Source organism: Tachyglossus aculeatus, unplaced genomic scaffold (assembly GCF_015852505.1).
Source record: "Tachyglossus aculeatus isolate mTacAcu1 unplaced genomic scaffold, mTacAcu1.pri scaffold_101_arrow_ctg1, whole genome shotgun sequence".
Taxonomy (NCBI): Eukaryota; Metazoa; Chordata; class Mammalia; order Monotremata; family Tachyglossidae; genus Tachyglossus; species Tachyglossus aculeatus.
Window position 1 is genome coordinate 704,909 of NW_024044842.1, and position 19,263 is coordinate 724,171.

Below are 19,263 nucleotides of genomic sequence, written 5' to 3' on the forward strand. Positions count from 1 at the left end.
AGACACAGCTAGAGACGGGCAGAGATGCGGACGAGAGATGCAGAGAGAGACAGAGAGAGGCAGAGACCGACGCAGAGACACGGGGAGGCAGAGACACAGACGAGAGAGGCAGAGACAGAGACAGGCAGAGACACGGGACGGCAGAGACACAGACGAGAGAGGCAGAGACACAGAGGACAGAGCGAGAGACAGAGACGGGCAGAGACACGGACGAGAGATGCAGAGAGAGACAGAGAGAGGCAGAGACTGACGCAGAGACGTGGGGAGGCAGAGACACAGACGGGAGAGGCAGAGACACAGAGGACAGAGCGAGAGACAGAGACGGGCAGAGACAGGGACAGGAGACGCAGAGAGAGGCTGAGACAGGCAGAGACACGGGGAGGCAGAGACACAGACGAGAGATGCAGAGACACAGCTAGAGACAGAGACGGGCAGAGATGCGGAGGAGAGACGCAGAGAGAGACGGAGGGAAGGCAGAGACCGACGCAGAGACACAGACTTGGGACAGAGAGAGACGGAGATAGGCAGAGACACGGGACGGCAGAGACACAGACGAGACAGGCAGAGACACAGAGGACAGAGCTAGAGACAGAGACGGGCAGAGACACGGACGGGAGACGCAGAGAGAGACAGAGAGAGGCAGAGACCGACGCAGAGACACGGGGAGGCAGAGACAAAGACAAGAGAAGCAGAGACTCAGAGCTAGAGACAGAGATAGGCAGAGACACGGACGAGAGACGCAGAGAGAGACGGAGGGAGGCAGAGACCGACGCAGAGACACAGACGAGAGACGGAGAGAGACGGAGATAGGCAGAGACACGGGACGGCAGAGACACAGACGAGAGAGGCAGAGACACAGAGGACAGAGCAAGAGACAGAGACGGGCAGAGACACGGACGGGAGACGCAGAGAGAGGCAGAGAGAGGCAGAGACCGACACAGAGACACGGGGAGGCAGAGACACACACGGGGGAGGCCGAGAGGCAGAGACACAGGGAGAGACACGGGACGGCAGAGACACAGACGAGAGAGGCAGAGACACAGCTAGAGACAGAGATGGGCAGAGACGCAGACGAGAGATGCAGAGAGAGACAGAGAGAGGCAGAGACCGACGCAGAGACACGGGGTGGCAGAGACACAGACGAGAGAGGCCGAGAGACAGGCAGAGACAGGCAGAGACACGGGACGGCAGAGACAAAGACGAGAGAAGCAGAGACACAGAGCTAGAGACAGAGACGGGCAGAGACACGGAAGAGAGACGCAGAGAGAGACAGAGAGAGGAAGAGACCGACGCAGAGACACAGACGAGAGAGGCAGAGACACGGAGGACAGAGCTAGAGACAAAGACGGGCAGAGACATGGAGGAGAGACACAGAGAGAGACAGAGAGAGGCAGAGACCAACGCAGAGACACGGGGAGGCAGAGACACAGACGAGAGAGGCCGAGAGACACAGACAGGCAGAGACACAGACGAGAGAGGCAGAGACACAGAGGACAGAGACGGGCAGAGACACGGATGAGAGACACAGAGAGAGACAGAGAGAGGCAGAGACCGATGCAGAGACACGGGGAGGCAGAGACACAGATGAGAGAGGCCGAGAGACAGAGACAGGCAGAGACACGTGGTGGCAGAGACACAGAGGACAGAGACGGGCAGAGACGCGGACGAGAGACGCAGAGAGAGACAGAGAGAGGCAGAGACACGTGGTGGTAGAGACACAGAGGACAGAGACGGGCAGAGACGCGGACGAGAGACGCAGAGAGAGACAGAGACCGACGCAGAGACACGGGGAGGCAGAGACACAGACGAGAGAGGCCGAGAGACAGAGACACAGGGAGAGACACGGGATGGCAGAGACACAGACGAGAGAAGCAGAGACAAAGAGGACAGAGACAGAGACGGGCAGAGACACGGACGAGAGACGCAGAGAGAGACAGAGAGAGGCAGAGACCGACGCAGAGACACGGGGAGGCAGAGACACAGACGAGAGAGACGGAGAGGCAGAGACACGGGACGGCAGAGACACGGGGAGGCAGAGACACAGACGAGAGAAGCAGAGACACAGAGCTAGAGACAGAGACGGGCAGAGACATGGACGAGAGACGCAGAGAGAGACAGAGAGAGGCAGAGCCTGATGCAGAGACACGGGGAGGCAGAGATACAGACGAGAGAGGCCGAGAGACAGAGACAGGCAGAGACACGGGATGGCAGAGACAAAGACGAGAGAAGCAGAGAGACAGAGACAGGCAGAGACACAGACAAGAGGGGCGGACGAGAGACACAGAGAGAGACAGAGACAGGCAGAAACCGACGCAGAGACACAGACAAGAGACGTAGAGAGAGACAGAGAGAGGCAGAGACCGACGCAGAGACACGGGGAGGCAGAGACACAGACGAGAGAGGCCGAGAGACAGGCAGAGACGGGCAGAGACACGGGGAGGCAGAGACACAGACGAGAGATGCAGAGACACAGAGCTAGAGACAGAGATGGGCAGAGACACGGAGGAGAGACGCAGAGAGAGACAGAGGGAGGCAGAGACCGACGCAGAGACACAGACGAGAGACGGAGGGAGATGGAGATAGGCAGAGACACGGGACGGCAGAGACACAGACGAGACAGGCAGAGACACAGAGGACAGAGACAGGCAGAGAGGCGGACGAGAGACGCAGAGAGAGGCAGAGACCGATGCAGAGACACGGGGAGGCAGAGACACAGACGAGAGAGGCCGAGAGACAGAGACAGGCAGAGACACGGGACGGCAGAGACAAAGACAAGAGAGGCAGAGACACAGAGCTAGAGACAGAGACGGGCAGAGACCGATGCAGAGACACAGACGAGAGACGGAGAGAGACGGAGATAGGCAGAGACACGGGACGGCAGAGACACAGACGAGAGAGGCAGAGACACAGAGGACAGAGCGAGAGACAGAGACGGGCAGAGACACGGACGGGAGACGCAGAGAGAGGCAGAGAGAGGCAGAGACCGACACAGAGACACGGGGAGGCAGAGACACACACGGGGGAGGCCGAGAGGCAGAGACACGGGATGGCAGAGACACAGACAAGAGACGCAGAGACACAGCTAGAGACAGAGATGGGCAGAGACGCAGACGAGAGATGCAGAGAGAGACAGAGAGAGGCAGAGACCGACGCAGAGACACGGGGTGGCAGAGACACAGACGAGAGAGGCCGAGAGACAGGCAGAGACAGGCAGAGACACGGGACGGCAGAGACAAAGACGAGGGAAGCAGAGACACAGAGCTAGAGACAGAGACGGGCAGAGACACGGAAGAGAGACGCAGAGAGAGACAGAGAGAGGAAGAGACCGACGCAGAGACACGGGGAGGCAGAGACACAGACGAGAGAGGCCGAGAGACACAGACAGGCAGAGACACAGACGAGAGAGGCAGAGACACAGAGGACAGAGACGGGCAGAGACGCGGACGAGAGACGCAGAGAGAGACAGAGACCGACGCAGAGACACGGGGAGGCAGAGACACAGACGAGAGAGGCCGAGAGACAGAGACAGGCAGAGACACGTGGTGGCAGAGACACAGAGGACAGAGACGGGCAGAGACGCAGACGAGAGACGCAGAGAGAGACAGAGAGAGGCAGAGACACGTGGTGGTAGAGACACAGAGGACAGAGACGGGCAGAGACGCGGACGAGAGACGCAGAGAGAGACAGAGACCGACGCAGAGACACGGGGAGGCAGAGACACAGACGAGAGAGGCCGAGAGACAGAGACACGGGGAGAGACACGGGACGGCAGAGACACAGACGAGAGAAGCAGAGACAAAGAGGACAGAGACAGAGACGGGCAGAGACACGGACGAGAGACGCAGAGAGACAGAGAGAGGCAGAGACCGACACAGAGACACAGACGAGAGACGGAGATAGGCAGAGACACGGGACGGCAGAGACACAGACGAGACAGGCAGAGACACAGAGGACAGAGCTAGAGACAGAGACGGGCAGAGACGTGGACGAGAGATGCAGAGAGAGCCAGAGACAGGCAGAGACCGACGCAGAGACACAGACGAGAGATGGAAAGAGACGGAGATAGGCAGAGACACGGGACGGCAGAGACACAGACGAGAGAGGCAGAGACACAGAGGACAGAGCGAGAGACAGAGACGGGCAGAGACACGGACGGGAGACGCAGAGAGAGGCAGAGAGAGGCAGAGACCGACACAGAGACACGGGGAGGCAGAGACACACACGGGAGAGGCCGAGAGACAGAGACACAGGGAGAGACACGGGACGGCAGAGACACAGACGAGAGAGGCAGAGACACGGCTAGAGACAGAGACAGGCAGAGACGCGGACGAGAGACGCAGAGAGAGCCAGAGACAGGCAGAGACCGCCGCAGAGACACAGACGAGAGACAGAGATAGGCAGAGACACAGACGAGACAGGCAGAGACACAGAGGACAGAGACGCGGACGAGAGACGCAGAGAGAGCCAGAGACAGGCAGAGACCGCCGCAGAGACACAGACGAGAGACGGAGGGAGACGAGAGGGGGTCACCGGGGTTGAAGAGGATGATGGCCCTGAGGCAGCCCAGCTCCGTCTTGTCCATCCGCATGTCCCGCATCTTGGACACCAGTTCCGTCAGCACCCTGGATGGGGAGGTCACGGGGGTCACCGCGGGGTCACCGCGGGGTCACCCGGGGTCACGGACACCCCCCGCACCCCCCCATCTCAAAGACCCCGGGCTCTGGAGTCCGAGGTCGCGGGTTCAAATCCCGGCTCCGCCACCCGTCAGCCGTGCGACTTTGGGCGAGCCGCTGCACCTCCCTGGGCCTCGGCTCCCTCATCCGGAAAATGGGGGTGAAGACCGTGAGCCCCCCGAGGGACAGCCTCATCACCTTTTTTTTTTTTAAAATGGCGTTTATTAAGCGCTTACTATGTGTCAAGCGCTGGGGAGGTTACAAGGCGATCGGGTTGTCCCACTTGGGGCTCCCGGTCTTCATCCCCATTTTCCAGGTGAGGCCACTGAGGCCCGGAGAAGTGAAATGACTTGCCCCAAGTCACCCAGCTGACCAGTGGCGGGGCCGGGATTTGAACCCGTGACCTCTGGCTCCAAAGCCCGGGCTCTTTCCACGGAGCCATGCTGCTTCACCTTGTCACCTCCCCGGCGCTTAGAGCAGTGCTCGGCACATAGTAAGCGCTTAATACCATCATTATTGTTATTTTCTGTGCCTCAGTTCCCTCATCTGTCAAATGGGGATGAAGACCATGAGCCCCACGGGGGACAACCCCATCACCTTGTCACCTCCCCGGCGCTTAGAACAGTGCTCGGCACATAGTAAGCACTTAAAAAATACCATCTTTATTATTATTATTAACAAATACCATCATGATTATTATTCTCCGGGCCTCAGTTCCCTCATCTGTCAAATGGGGATGAAGACCGTGAGCCCCCCGTGCGACAACCCGACGGCCTTGTCACCTCCCCAGCGCTTAGAACAGTGCTCGGCACATAGTAAGCGCTTCACAAATACCATCATCATTATCATTATTATTATTATTAACAAATACCATCATGATTATTATTCTCCGGGCCTCAGTTCCCTCATCTGTCAAATGGGGATGAAGACCCTGAGCCCCACGGGGGACAACCTCATCACCTTGTCACCTCCTCGGCGCTTAGAACAGTGCTCGGCACATAGTAAGCGCTTCACAAATACCATCATCATTATCATTATTATTATTATTAACAAATACCATCATGATTATTATTCTCCGGGCCTCAGTTCCCTCATCTGTCAAATGGGGATGAAGACCGTGAGCCCCACGGGGGACAACCTCATCACCTTGTCACCTCCCCGGCGCTCAGAACAGTGCTCGGCACATAGTAAGCGCTTAACAAATACCATCATTATTACTATTACTATTATTATTAACAAATACTATCATGATTATTATTCTCCGGGCCTCAGTTCCCTCATCTGTCAAATGGGGATGAAGACCCTGAGCCCCACGGGGGACAACCTCATCACCTTGTCACCTCCCCGGCGCTTAGAACAGTGCTCGGCACATAGTAAGCGCTTAACAAATACCATCATCATTATCATTATTATTATTATTAACAAATACCATCATGATTATTATTCTCCGAGCCTCAGTTCCCTCATCTGTCAAATGGGGATGAAGACCGTGAGCCCCCCGTGCGACAACCCGACGGCCTTGTCACCTCCCCAGCGCTTAGAACAGTGCTCGGCACATAGTAAGCGCTTAACAAATACCATCATCATTATCACTATTATTATTATTAACAAATACCATCATGATTATTATTCTCCGAGCCTCAGTTCCCTCATCTGTCAAATGGGGATGAAGACCGTGAGCCCCCCGTGCGACAACCCGACGGCCTTGTCACCTCCCCAGCGCTTAGAACAGTGCTCGGCACATAGTAAGCGCTTCACAAATACCATTATTATTATTATTATTATTATTATTAACAAATACCATCATGATTATTATTCTCCGGGCCTCAGTTCCCTCATCTGTCAAATGGGGATGAAGACCGTGAGCCCCACGGGGGACAACCTCATCACCTCGTCACCTCCCCGGCGCTTAGAACAGTGCTCGGCACATAGTAAGCGCTTAGCAAATACCATCATCATTATCATTATTATTATTATTAACAAATACCATCACGATTATTATTCTCCGAGCCTCAGTTCCCTCATCTGTCAAATGGGGATGAAGACCGTGAGCCCCACGGGGGACAACCTCATCACCTTGTCACCTCCCCGGCGCTTAGAACAGTGCTCGGCACACAGTAAGCGCTTAACAAATACCATCATTATTACTATTATTATTATTATTAACAAATACCATCATGATTATTATTCTCCGAGCCTCAGTTCCCTCATCTGTCAAATGGGGATGAAGACCGTGAGCCCCACGGGGGACAACCTCATCACCTTGTCACCTCCCCGGCGCTTAGAACAGTGCTCGGCACATAGTAAGCGCTTCACAAATACCATCATCATTATCATTATTATTATTATTAACAAATACCATCATGATTATTATTCTCCGAGCCTCAGTTCCCTCATCTGTCAAATGGGGATGAAGACCGTGAGCCCCACGGGGGACAACCTCATCACCTTGTCACCTCCCCGGCGCTCAGAACAGTGCTCGGCACATAGTAAGCGCTTAACAAATACCATCATTATTACTATTACTATTATTATTAACAAATACTATCATGATTATTATTCTCCGGGCCTCAGTTCCCTCATCTGTCAAATGGGGATGAAGACCCTGAGCCCCACGGGGGACAACCTCATCACCTTGTCACCTCCCCGGCGCTTAGAACAGTGCTCGGCACATAGTAAGCGCTTAACAAATACCATCATCATTATCATTATTATTATTATTAACAAATACCATCATGATTATTATTCTCCGAGCCTCAGTTCCCTCATCTGTCAAATGGGGATGAAGACCGTGAGCCCCCCGTGCGACAACCCGACGGCCTTGTCACCTCCCCAGCGCTTAGAACAGTGCTCGGCACATAGTAAGCGCTTAACAAATACCATCATCATTATCATTATTATTATTATTAACAAATACCATCATGATTATTATTCTCCGAGCCTCAGTTCCCTCATCTGTCAAATGGGGATGAAGACCGTGAGCCCCCCGTGCGACAACCCGACGGCCTTGTCACCTCCCCAGCGCTTAGAACAGTGCTCGGCACATAGTAAGCGCTTAACAAATACCATCATTATTACTATTATTATTATTATTAACAAATACCATCATGATTATTATTCTCCGGGCCTCAGTTCCCTCATCTGTCAAATGGGGATGAAGACCGTGAGCCCCACGGGGGACAACCTCCTCACCTTGTCACCTCCCCGGCGCTTAGAACAGTGCTCGGCACACAGTAAGCGCTTAACAAATACCATCATCATTATCATTATTATTATTATTAACAAATACCATCACGATTATTATTCTCCGGGCCTCAGTGACCTCATCTGTCAAATGGGGATGAAGACCGTGAGCCCCACGGGGGACAACCTCATCACCTTGTCACCTCCCCGGCGCTTAGAACAGTGCTCGGCACGTAGTAAGCGCTTCACAAATACCATCATTATTATTATTATTATTCTCTGGGCCTCAGTTCCCTCATCTGTCAAATGGGGATGAAGACCGCGAGTCCCCCGTGCGACAGCCCGACGGCCTCGTCACCTCCCCGGCGCTCAGAACAGTGCCCGGCACGTAGTAAGCGCTTAATTGGAGAAGCAGCGCGGCTCAGTGGGAAGAGCCCGGGCTTTGGAGTCCGAGGTCGTGGGTTCAAATCCCGGCTCCGCCAATTATCCGCTGGGTGACTTTGGGCCAGTCACTTCCCTTCCCTGGGCCTCAGTTCCCTCATCTGTAAAATGGGGACGAAGACCGCGAGCCCCCCGGGGGACAACCTGATCCCCTTGCAACCTCCCCGGCGCTTAGAACAGTGCTTGGCACATGGTAAGTGCTTAATACTATTATTATTATTATTATTATTAAGCGCTTAATAAATGTCATTATTATTATTATTATTATTGTTATTCTTATTATTATTAATCAAAATGTAGTAAGCGCTTAATAAACACTATTATTATTATTTAAGTGCTTAATAAATGCATTATTAATATTATTATTGTTATTATTAATGCTATTATTATTATTATTAAGCGCTTAATAAATGCCATTATTATTATTATTGTTATTATTATTATTAATCAAAATGTAGTAAGCGCTTAATAAACACTATTATTATTATTATTATTTAAGCACTTAATAAATGCATTATTAATATTATTATTGTTGTTGTTATTATTAATACTATTATTATTATTATTAAGCGCTTAATAAATGCCATTATTATTATTATTGTTATTATTATTATTAATCAAACTGTAGTAAGCGCTTAATAAACACTATTATTATTATTTAAGTGCTTAATAAATGCATTATTAATATTATTATTGTTGTTGTTATTATTAATACTATTATTATTATTATTAAGCGCTTAATAAATGCCATTATTATTATTATTGTTATTATTATTATTAATCAAAATGTAGTAAGCGCTTAATAAACACTATTATTATTATTATTATTTAAGCGCTTAATAAATGCATTATTGATATTATTATTGTTGTTGTTATTATTAATACTATTATTATTATTAAGTGCTTAATAGATGCCATTATTATTATTATTGTTATTATTATTATTATTAATCAAAATGTAGTAAGCGCTTAATAAACACTATTATTATTATTTAAGCGCTTAATAAATGCATTATTATTATTATTGTTGTTGTTATTATTAATACTATCATTATTATTATTAAGCGCTTAATAAATGCCCTTATTATTATTATTATTATTATTGTTATTATTATTAATCAAAATGCAGTAAGCGCTTAACACTATTATTATTATTATTCTTATTTAAGCGCTTAATAAATGCATTATTAATATTATTATTGTTGTTGTTATTATCGATACTATTACTATTATTATTAAGCACTTAATAAATGCCATCATCATTATTATTATTATTATTATTAATCAAAATGCAGTAAGCGCTTAATAAACACTATTATTATTATTATTATTATCTAAGCGCTTAATAAATGCATTATTAATATTATTATTGTTGTTGTTGTTATTATCAATACTATTATTATTATTAAGCGCTTAATAAATGCCATTATTATTATTATTGTTATTATTATTATTATTAATCAAAATGCAGTAAGTGCTTAATAAACACTATTATTATTATTATTATCATCTAAGCGCTTAATAAATGCATTATTAATATTATTATTGTTGTTGTTGTTATTATCAATACTATTATTATCATTAAGCGCTTAATAAATGCCATTATTATTATTATTGTTATTATTATTAATCAAAATGTAGTACGCGCTTAATAAACACTATTATTATTATTATTATTTAAGCACTTAATAAATGCATTATGAATATTATTATTGTTGTTGTTATTATCAACACTATTATTATTATTAAGCGCTTAATAAATGCCATTATTATTATTGTTATTATTATTATTAATCAAAATGCAGTAAGCGCTTAATAAACACTATTATTATTATTATTATTATTTAAGCGCTTAATAAGTGCATTATTAATATTATTATTGTTGTTATTATCAATACTATTATTATTATTATTAAGCGCTTAATAAATGCCATTATTATTATTATTATTATTATTAATCAAAATGTAGTACGCGCTTAATAAACACTATTATTATTATTATTATTTAAGCGCTTAATAAATGCATTATTGATATTATCATTGTTGTTGTTATTATTAATACTATTATTATTATTATTAAGCGCTTAATAAATGCCACTATTATTATTATTGTTATTATTATTATTAATCAAAATGTAGTAAGCGCTTAATAAACACTATTATTATTATTATTATTTAAGTGCTTAAGAAATACATTATTATCATTAATAATAATAATAATAATATTAATAATAATAATAATAATAATAATAATAATAATAATAATAATAATAATGATCATCATCATCATCAAAATGCCATTCCCGTTATCATCACGGGCCGTAACGGGGAGGACGCCCGGCCGCCGGGCCTCGCCCCCGTCGGACGGCGGGGGAGGGAACCGAGGCCCGGGGAAGGGAAGTGACCGGGCCGGGGTCACGCGGCGGGGACGGGGGGACGGGGGGCGTCTCCCCCAGCCCCCCACGGACCGGTCGAAGATGGCGCCCACGCCGGCGGAGTGGGCCGAGTTGCGGTGGACGTGCAGGCCGGTGGCCAGGAGGATCCCGTCGTTGACGGCGATGGAGCGGTGGGAGAAGGAGGCGATCAGTAGCTCGTTCCAGCCTGGGGAGGGAGGAAAGGGGGCCGAAGGGTTAAAATATTTCCTTTTATTGGCACTCATTTAGCCCATTAATACGCTCCGTCGCGGGTTCGAATCCCCCACTCCGCCACGCGCCTGCTGCGTGACCTCTTGGGCGGGCCTCGGTGACCTCATCCGGAAAATGGGGAGCCGCCCCCGGGGGGGCCGACCCGGTCGCCCTGCGTCCCTCCCCGGCGCTTAGAACAGTGCTTGGCACAGAGTCAGCGCTTAGCAAATGCCAGTTATTATTATTATTATTATTATTTATAATATAATTATATTTGTAGTTATAATCATAAGTGTAATTATAAATCACAGCTATTATATTACATAATTATATAATATTACATAATGCAGTGCTTGGCACAGAGTCAGCGCTTAACAAATGCCAATTGTTATTATTATTATTATTATTTATAATATAATTATATTTGCAGTTATAATCATAAATATAATTATAAGTCATAGCTATTAGCATACATAATTATCATACGATTACATAATTATACAATATTACATAATGCAGTGCTTGGCACAGAGTCAGCGCTTAACAAATGCCTATTATTATTATTATTATTATTATTATTATATTTGTAATTATAATCGTGAATATAATTATAAATCATAGTTATTATCACACATCATTATTATATAATTAATTACATAATTATATATTACGTAATTCTATAACACTACATAATATCACGTGGTTTTAAAATTACTACATAATTACGCAGTGTTACATGATATATTATTATAAAATTATCATATATTATATGATATTTCATGATCGATTTTTACTGTTATAATCATTTGTAATATGATTATATTTGTAGCTATGATTATAAATATAATTATAAATCGCAGTTATCATCTATGATTATTATGCAATTGCATGATTATGTAATATCACGTAACATCATATTATAAAATTATTATATAATTATATATTGTGTAATATTTCGTAATCTATTACTGTTATAATCATTTGTAATATAATTATATTTGTAATTACGATTATAAATATAATTATAAATCACAGCTATCATCTATGATCATTACATAATTACACGATTATGTAATATCACATGACATCGTATTATCATAAAATTATTATATAATTATATATTGTATAATATTTCATAATCTATTACTGTTATAATCATTTGTAATGTAATTATATTTGTAATTATGATTATAAATATAATTAGAAATCACAGTTATCATCTACGATCATTACATAATTACATGATTATGTAATATCACATAACATCATATTACCATAAAATTATTATATGATTATATATTGTATAATATTTCATAATCTATCATTACTGTTATAATCATTTGTAATATAATTATATTTGTAATTATGATTATAAATATAATTGCAAATCAGTTATCATCTATGATTATTATATAATTACATGATTATGTAATATCACATAACATCATACCATTATAAAATTATTATATAATTATATATTATATAATATTTCATAATCGATCATTGCTGTTATAATTATTTGCGATGCGATTATATTTGTTAGTATGATTATAAATATAATTATAAATCATAGTTATTATCATCTATGATTATTATATAATCACATGATTATGTAATATCACATAACGTGATACTATTATGAAATTATCATATGATTATATATTAAGTAATATTTCATGATCGATTATTACTGTTATAATCATTTGTAAAAAATATATTTGTAATTATGATCATAAATATAATTATAGATCATAGTTATCACCATCTATAATTATTATATAACTACATGATTATGTAATATCACATAACATCATATTATAAAGTCGTCATATAATTATATAGCATTATATATCATTTAACTATAAAATTATTATATTATTAAATTAGTATGCAATTATATCATATTATGTGATATTATATGATCATAATGATTATACTATTGTATATCATAATTATAGAATATAAATTACGATTATACTTATGATTATAATAATAAGTATAATTATTATTATTTTGTTGTCTCTGGACGTCTCTAGGTGTTGCCCACTTGGCCTTCCCAAGCGCTTAGTACAGTGCTCTGCACACAGGAAGCGCTCAATAAATACGACTGAATGAATGAATGAGCCCGCTGTCGGGTAGGGACCGTCTCTATATGGGGGGAGGGGTCACACAGACCATCCGGGGTCGGGACGGAGGTCGGCTCCGGGGGTCAAGGGTCACGGGGAGGTCGCACGGACCATCCTAGGGTCGGGAGGGAGGTCGCCTCTGGGGGTCAAAGGTCAAAAGCGAGGAGGAGGGGAGGGGGGTCATCCCCAGGGGGTCAAAGGTCAGACGGGAGAGTCACCAGCCTGGAGGGGAAGGTCAAGGGCAGGTCACAAGGACCATCCTGGGGTCTCGGGGGGGTCAAGGGTCAGAAGGGAGAATCCCCAGGGGTGGGGCAGGGGTCGCGGGGAGGTCACATGGACCACGCCAGGGTCAGGACGGGGGTCAAAGGTCAGAAGGGAGGGCGAGGGGAGGCCACACGGCCCAACCCGGGGTCGGGACGGAGGCGGTCTCTGGGGGTGGGGGGGTCAGGGGTCAAAGGGACGAGGGCAGGGGTCACGGGGAGGTCACGCGGACCATCCCGGGGGCGGGAGGGAGGACGTCTCCGGGGGTCAAAGGTCAGAAGGGAGGGCGAGGGGAGGTCACACGGACCATCCTGGGGTCGGGAGGGAGGTCGTCTCCGGGGGTCAAAGGTCAGAAGGGAGGGCGAGGGGAAGTCACACGGCCCAACCCGGGGTCGGGACGGAGGTGGTCTCTGGGGGTCAAAGGTCAAAAGGGAGGGCGAGGGGAGGTCACATGGACCACCCCGGGGTCGGGACGGAGGCCGTCTCTGGGGGTCAAGGGTCAAAGGGACGAGGCAGGAGTCACGGGGAGGTCACGTGGACCACCCCGGGGTCGGGACGGAGGCCGTCTCCGGGGGTCAAGGGTCAGACGGGGAGGGTCACGGGGAGGTCACACAGACCATCCCAGGGTCGGGAGGGAGGTGGTCTCTGGGGGTCAAAGGTCAAAAGGGAGGGCGACAGGAGGTCACACGGACCACCCCAGCGTCGGGACAGAGGTCGTCTCAGGGGGTCAAGGGTCAAAAGGATGTGGGACGAGGGCAGGGGTCACTGGGAGGTCACAGGGGCCACCCCGGGGTCGGGACGGAGGCCATCGCTGGGGGTCAAGGGTCAGAAGGGAGGATGAGGGGAGGTCACACGGACCATCCCGGGTTCGGGAGGGAGGTCATCTCCGGGGGTCAAAGGTCAAAAGGGTGGGCAAGGGGAGGCCACATGGCCCAACCCGGGGTCGGGACGGAGCCCCTCTCCGGGGGTCAAGGGTCAAAGGGATGAGGGCAGGGGTCACGGGGAGGTCATGTGGACCATCCCAGGGTCGGGACGGAGGCCGTCTCAGGGGGTCAAGGGTCAGAAGGGAGGATGAGGGGAGGTCACACGGACCATCCCGGGGTCGGGAGGGAGGTCATCTCCGGGGGTCAAAGGTCAGAAGGGAGGGCGAGGGGAGGTCACAGGGCCCACCGCGGGGTCGGGACGGAGCCCCTCTCCGGGGGGGGTCAAGGGTCAAAGGGATGAGGGCTGGGGTCACGGGGAGGTCACGGACCATCCCGGGGGAAGGACGGAGGCCGTCTCCGGGGGTCAAGGGTCAGAAGGGAGGATGAGGGGAGGTCACACGGACCACCCTAGGGTCGGGAGGGAGGTCACCTCCGGGGGTCAAAGGTCAGAAGGGAGGGCGAAGGGAGGTCACACGGCCCATCCCAGCGTCGGGACGGAGGTCGTCTCGGGGGGTCAAGGGTCAAAAGGATGCGGGACGAGGGCAGTGGTCACGGGGAGGTCACACGGGCCACCCCGGGGTCGGGACGGAGGCCGCCCCCGGGGGTCAAGGGTCAGACGGGAGGATGAGGGGAGGTCACACGGACCATCCCGGGGTCGGGATGGAGGTCGTCTCCGGGGGTCAAAGGTCAGAAGGGAGGGCGAGGGGAGGTCACAGGGCCCACCGCGGGGTCGGGACGGAGCCCCTCTCCGGGGGGGTCAAGGGTCAAAGGGGTGAGGGCAGGGGTCACGGGGAGGTCAGGGGTCGCGCGCGGGGGGGGTGACTGACCGGCGCGGAGCAGGATGACCTGGTCGTCCAGCGGGAGGGAGGAGAAGTGCGGGATGCGCTTAGCCCACTCCACCAGGGTGAACAGCTGCTTGTCGGCCGCCTGGCAGATGTTCGTCACCGGGTCGTTGGGCTGCGGGCGGGAGGGCGGCCCGGAGGAGGCGTCACCTTGGGGGGGGGGGTCACGTTGGGGGGGGGGGGGGGGACCGACCGGACGGGACGGGGACGGGGACGGGACGGGAGACACCCATCCACGGGTTTCCTTCCGTCGTCCGTCTCCCCCTTCTAATGATTAACGACGGCATTTTGATTAAGCGCTTACTACATGCCGGGCACTGTTCTAAGCGCCGGGGAGGTTACAGGGTGATGGGGTGGTCCCCCGGGGGGCTCACGGTCTTCATCCCCGTTTTAATAATAATAATAATAATGATGATGATGATGGCATTTATTAAGCGCTTACTACGTGCCAGGCTCTGTTCTAAGCGCCGGGGAGGTTACAGGGTGATGGGGTGGTCCCCCGGGGGGCTCCCCGTCTTCATCCCCATTTGACAGATGAGGGAACCGAGGCCCAGAGGAGCCAAGGGACTCCCCCAAAGTCACCCAGCTGACGGCTGGCGGGGCCGGGATCTATTAATAATGATGGCGCTTGTTAAGCGCTTACTACGTGCCGGGCACTGTGCTAAGCGCCGGTGAGCCGTTTTAATAATAATAATAATACTGATGACGATGATGATGATGGCATTTATTAAGCGCTTGCTATGTGCCAGGCGCTGTTCTAAGCGCCGGGGAGGTTACAGGGTGATCGGGTGGGCCCACGGGGGGCTCACGGTCTTCATCCCCGCTTTAATAATAATAATAATAATGATGATGATGGCATTTATTAAGCGCTTACTATGTGCCAGGCACTGTTCTAAGCGCCGGGGAGGTTGCAGGGTGATCGGGTGGGCCCACGGGGGGCTCACGGTCTTCATCCCCGTTTTAATAATAATAATAATAATGATGATGATGATGGCGTTTATTAAGCGCTCACTACGTGCCAGGCACTGTTCTAAGCGCCGGGGAGGTTACAGGGTGATCGGGTGGGCCCACGGGGGGCTCACGGTCTTCATCCCAGTCTTAAAAATAATAATAATAATGATGATGATGGCATTTATTAAGCGCTTACTATGTGCCACGTACTGTTCTAAGCGCCGGGGAGGTTACAGGGTGATGGGGTGGGCCCACGGGGGGCTCACGGTCTTCATTGCCGTTTTAATAATAATAATAATAATGATGATGATGGCATTTATTAAGCGCTTACTACATGCCAGGCACTGTTCTAAGCGCCGGGGAGGTTACAGGGTGATCGGGTGGGCCCACGGGGGGCTCACGGTCTTCATCCCCGTTTTAATAATAATAATAATGATGATGATGGCATTTATTAAGCGCTTACTACGTGCCAGGCACTGTTCTAAGCGCCGGGGAGGTTACAGGGTGATGGGGTGGTCCCACGGGGGGCTCACGGTCTTCATCCCAGTTTTAATAATAATAATAATAATGATGATGATGATGGCGTTTATTAAGCGCTCACTACGTGCCAGGCTCTGTTCTAAGCGCCGGGGAGGTTACAGGGTGATGGGGTGGTCCCCCGGGGGGCTCCCCGTCTTCATCCCCATTTGACAGATGAGGGAACTGAGGCCCAGAGGAGCCAAGGGACTCCCCCAAAGTCACCCAGCTGACGGCTGGCGGGGCCGGGATCTATTAATAATGATGGCGCTTGTTAAGCGCTTACTACGTGCCGGGCACTGTGCTAAGCGCCGGTGAGCCATTTTAATAATAACAATAATGATAACAATGATGATGATGGCGTTTATTAAGCGCTCACTACGTGCCAGGCACTGTTCTAAGCGCCGGGGAGGTTACAGGGTGATGGGGTGGGCCCACGGGGGGCTCACGGTCTTCATCCCCGCTTTAATAATAATAATAATAATGATGATGATGGCATTTATTAAGCGCTTGCTATGTGCCAGGCGCTGTTCTAAGCGCCGGGGAGGTTACAGGGTGATCGGGTGGGCCCACGGGGGGCTCACGGTCTTCATCCCCGTTTTAATAATAATAATAATAATGATGATGATGATGGCGTTTATTAAGCGCTCACTACGTGCCAGGCACTGTTCTAAGCGCCGGGGAGGTTACAGGGTGATCGGGTGGGCCCACGGGGGGCTCACGGTCTTCATCCCAGTCTTAAAAATAATAATAATAATGATGATGATGGCATTTATTAAGCGCTTACTATGTGCCACGTACTGTTCTAAGCGCCGGGGAGGTTACAGGGTGATGGGGTGGGCCCACGGGGGGCTCACGGTCTTCATTGCCGTTTTAATAATAATAATAATAATGATGATGATGGCATTTATTAAGCGCTCACTACATGCCAGGCACTGTTCTAAGCGCCGGGGAGGTTACAGGGTGATCGGGTGGGCCCACGGGGGGCTCACGGTCTTCATCCCCGTTTTAATAATAATAATAATGATGATGATGGCATTTATTAAGCGCTTACTACGTGCCAGGCACTGTTCTAAGCGCCGGGGAGGTTACAGGGTGATGGGGTGGTCCCACGGGGGGCTCACGGTCTTCATCGCCGTTTTAATAATGATAATAATGATGATGGCATTTATTAAGCGCTCACTACGTGCCAGGCACTGTTCTAAGCGCCGGGGAGGTTACAGGGTGATGGGGTGGTCCCCCGGGGGGCTCACCGTCTTCATCCCCATTTGACAGATGAGGGAACCGAGGCCCAGAGGAGCCAAGGGACTCGCCCAAAGTCACCCAGCTGACGGCTGGCGGGGCCGGGATCTATTAGTAATGATGGCGCTTGTTAAGCGCTTACTACGTGCCGGGCACTGTGCTAAGCGCCGGGGAGGTACACTGCTCTGCACATAGTAAGTGCTCAATAAATACGATTAAATGAATGAATAGTAAGCGCTTAATAAATGCCATCATTACTACTATTACTATTATCTCTGTGAATGAATGAATAGTAAGCACTTAGTAAATGCCATCGTTACTACCATTACTATTATCTCTGTGAATGAACGAATGAATGGATGGATAGTACACTGCTCTGCACATAGTAAGCGCTCAATAAATACGACTGAATGAATGAATAGTCAGCGCCTAATAAATGCCATCATTACTATTATCCCTGTGAATGAATGAATGAATAGTAAGCGCTTCATAAATGCCATCGTTACTATTATTACTATTATCTCTGTGAATGAATGAATGAATAGTAAGCGCTTAATAAATGCCATCGTTACTATTATCTCCGTGAATGAACGAATGAATGGATAGCACATTGCTCTGCACATAGTAAGCGCTCAAAAAATATGACTGACTGAATGAATGAATAGTAAGCGCTTAATAAATGCCATCATTACTATTATTACTATTATCTCTGTGAATGAATGAATGAATAGTAAGCGCTTAATAAATGCCATCATTACTATTATTACTATTATCTCTGTGAATGAATGAATGAATAGTAAGCGCTTAATAAATGCCATCATTACTACTATTACTATTATCTCTGTGAATGAACGAATGAATGGATAGTACATTGCTCTGCATGCAGTAAGCGCTCAATAGATGATTGAATGAATAGTAAGCGCTTAATAAATGCCATCATTACTATTATCTCTGTGAATGAATGAATGAATAGTAAGCGCTTAATAAATGCCATCGTTACTATTATCTCTGTGAATGAATGAATAGTAAGCACTTAATAAATGCCATCGTTACTATTATTACTACCATCTCTGTGAATGAACGAATGAATGGACAGTACATTGCTCTGGACAGAGTAAGCGCTCAATAAATACGATTGAATGAATGAATGAATAGTAAGCACAATAAATGCCATCATTACTACTATTACTATTATCTCTGTGAATGAATGAATGAATAGTAAGCGCTTCATAAATGCCATCGTTACTATTATCACTATTATCTCTGTGAATGAATGAATGGACAGTACATTGCTCTGCACATATTAAGTGCTCAATATGATTGAATGAATGAATGAACAGTAAGCACTTAACAAATGCCATCATTACTATTATTACTATTATCCCTATGAATGAATGAATAGTACATTGCTCTGCACATAGTAAGCGCTCAATAAATGATTGAATGAATAGTAAGCGCTTAATAAATGCCATCGTTACTAC

At 47.6% G+C, this 19,263-nt stretch overlaps 1 protein-coding gene across 1 annotated transcript in view; it reads right to left on the bottom strand.

Annotated features, from left to right (window-relative positions):
• The window catches only part of RXRB (retinoid X receptor beta), a 56,344-nt gene that overhangs the window by 8,944 nt on the left and 28,137 nt on the right, over positions 1–19,263 (bottom strand). The window contains 3 exon segments of the mRNA XM_038742188.1: positions 4,531–4,622; positions 10,766–10,898; positions 15,059–15,188. Coding sequence (XP_038598116.1) covers positions 4,531–4,622; positions 10,766–10,898; positions 15,059–15,188 — 355 coding nt within the window.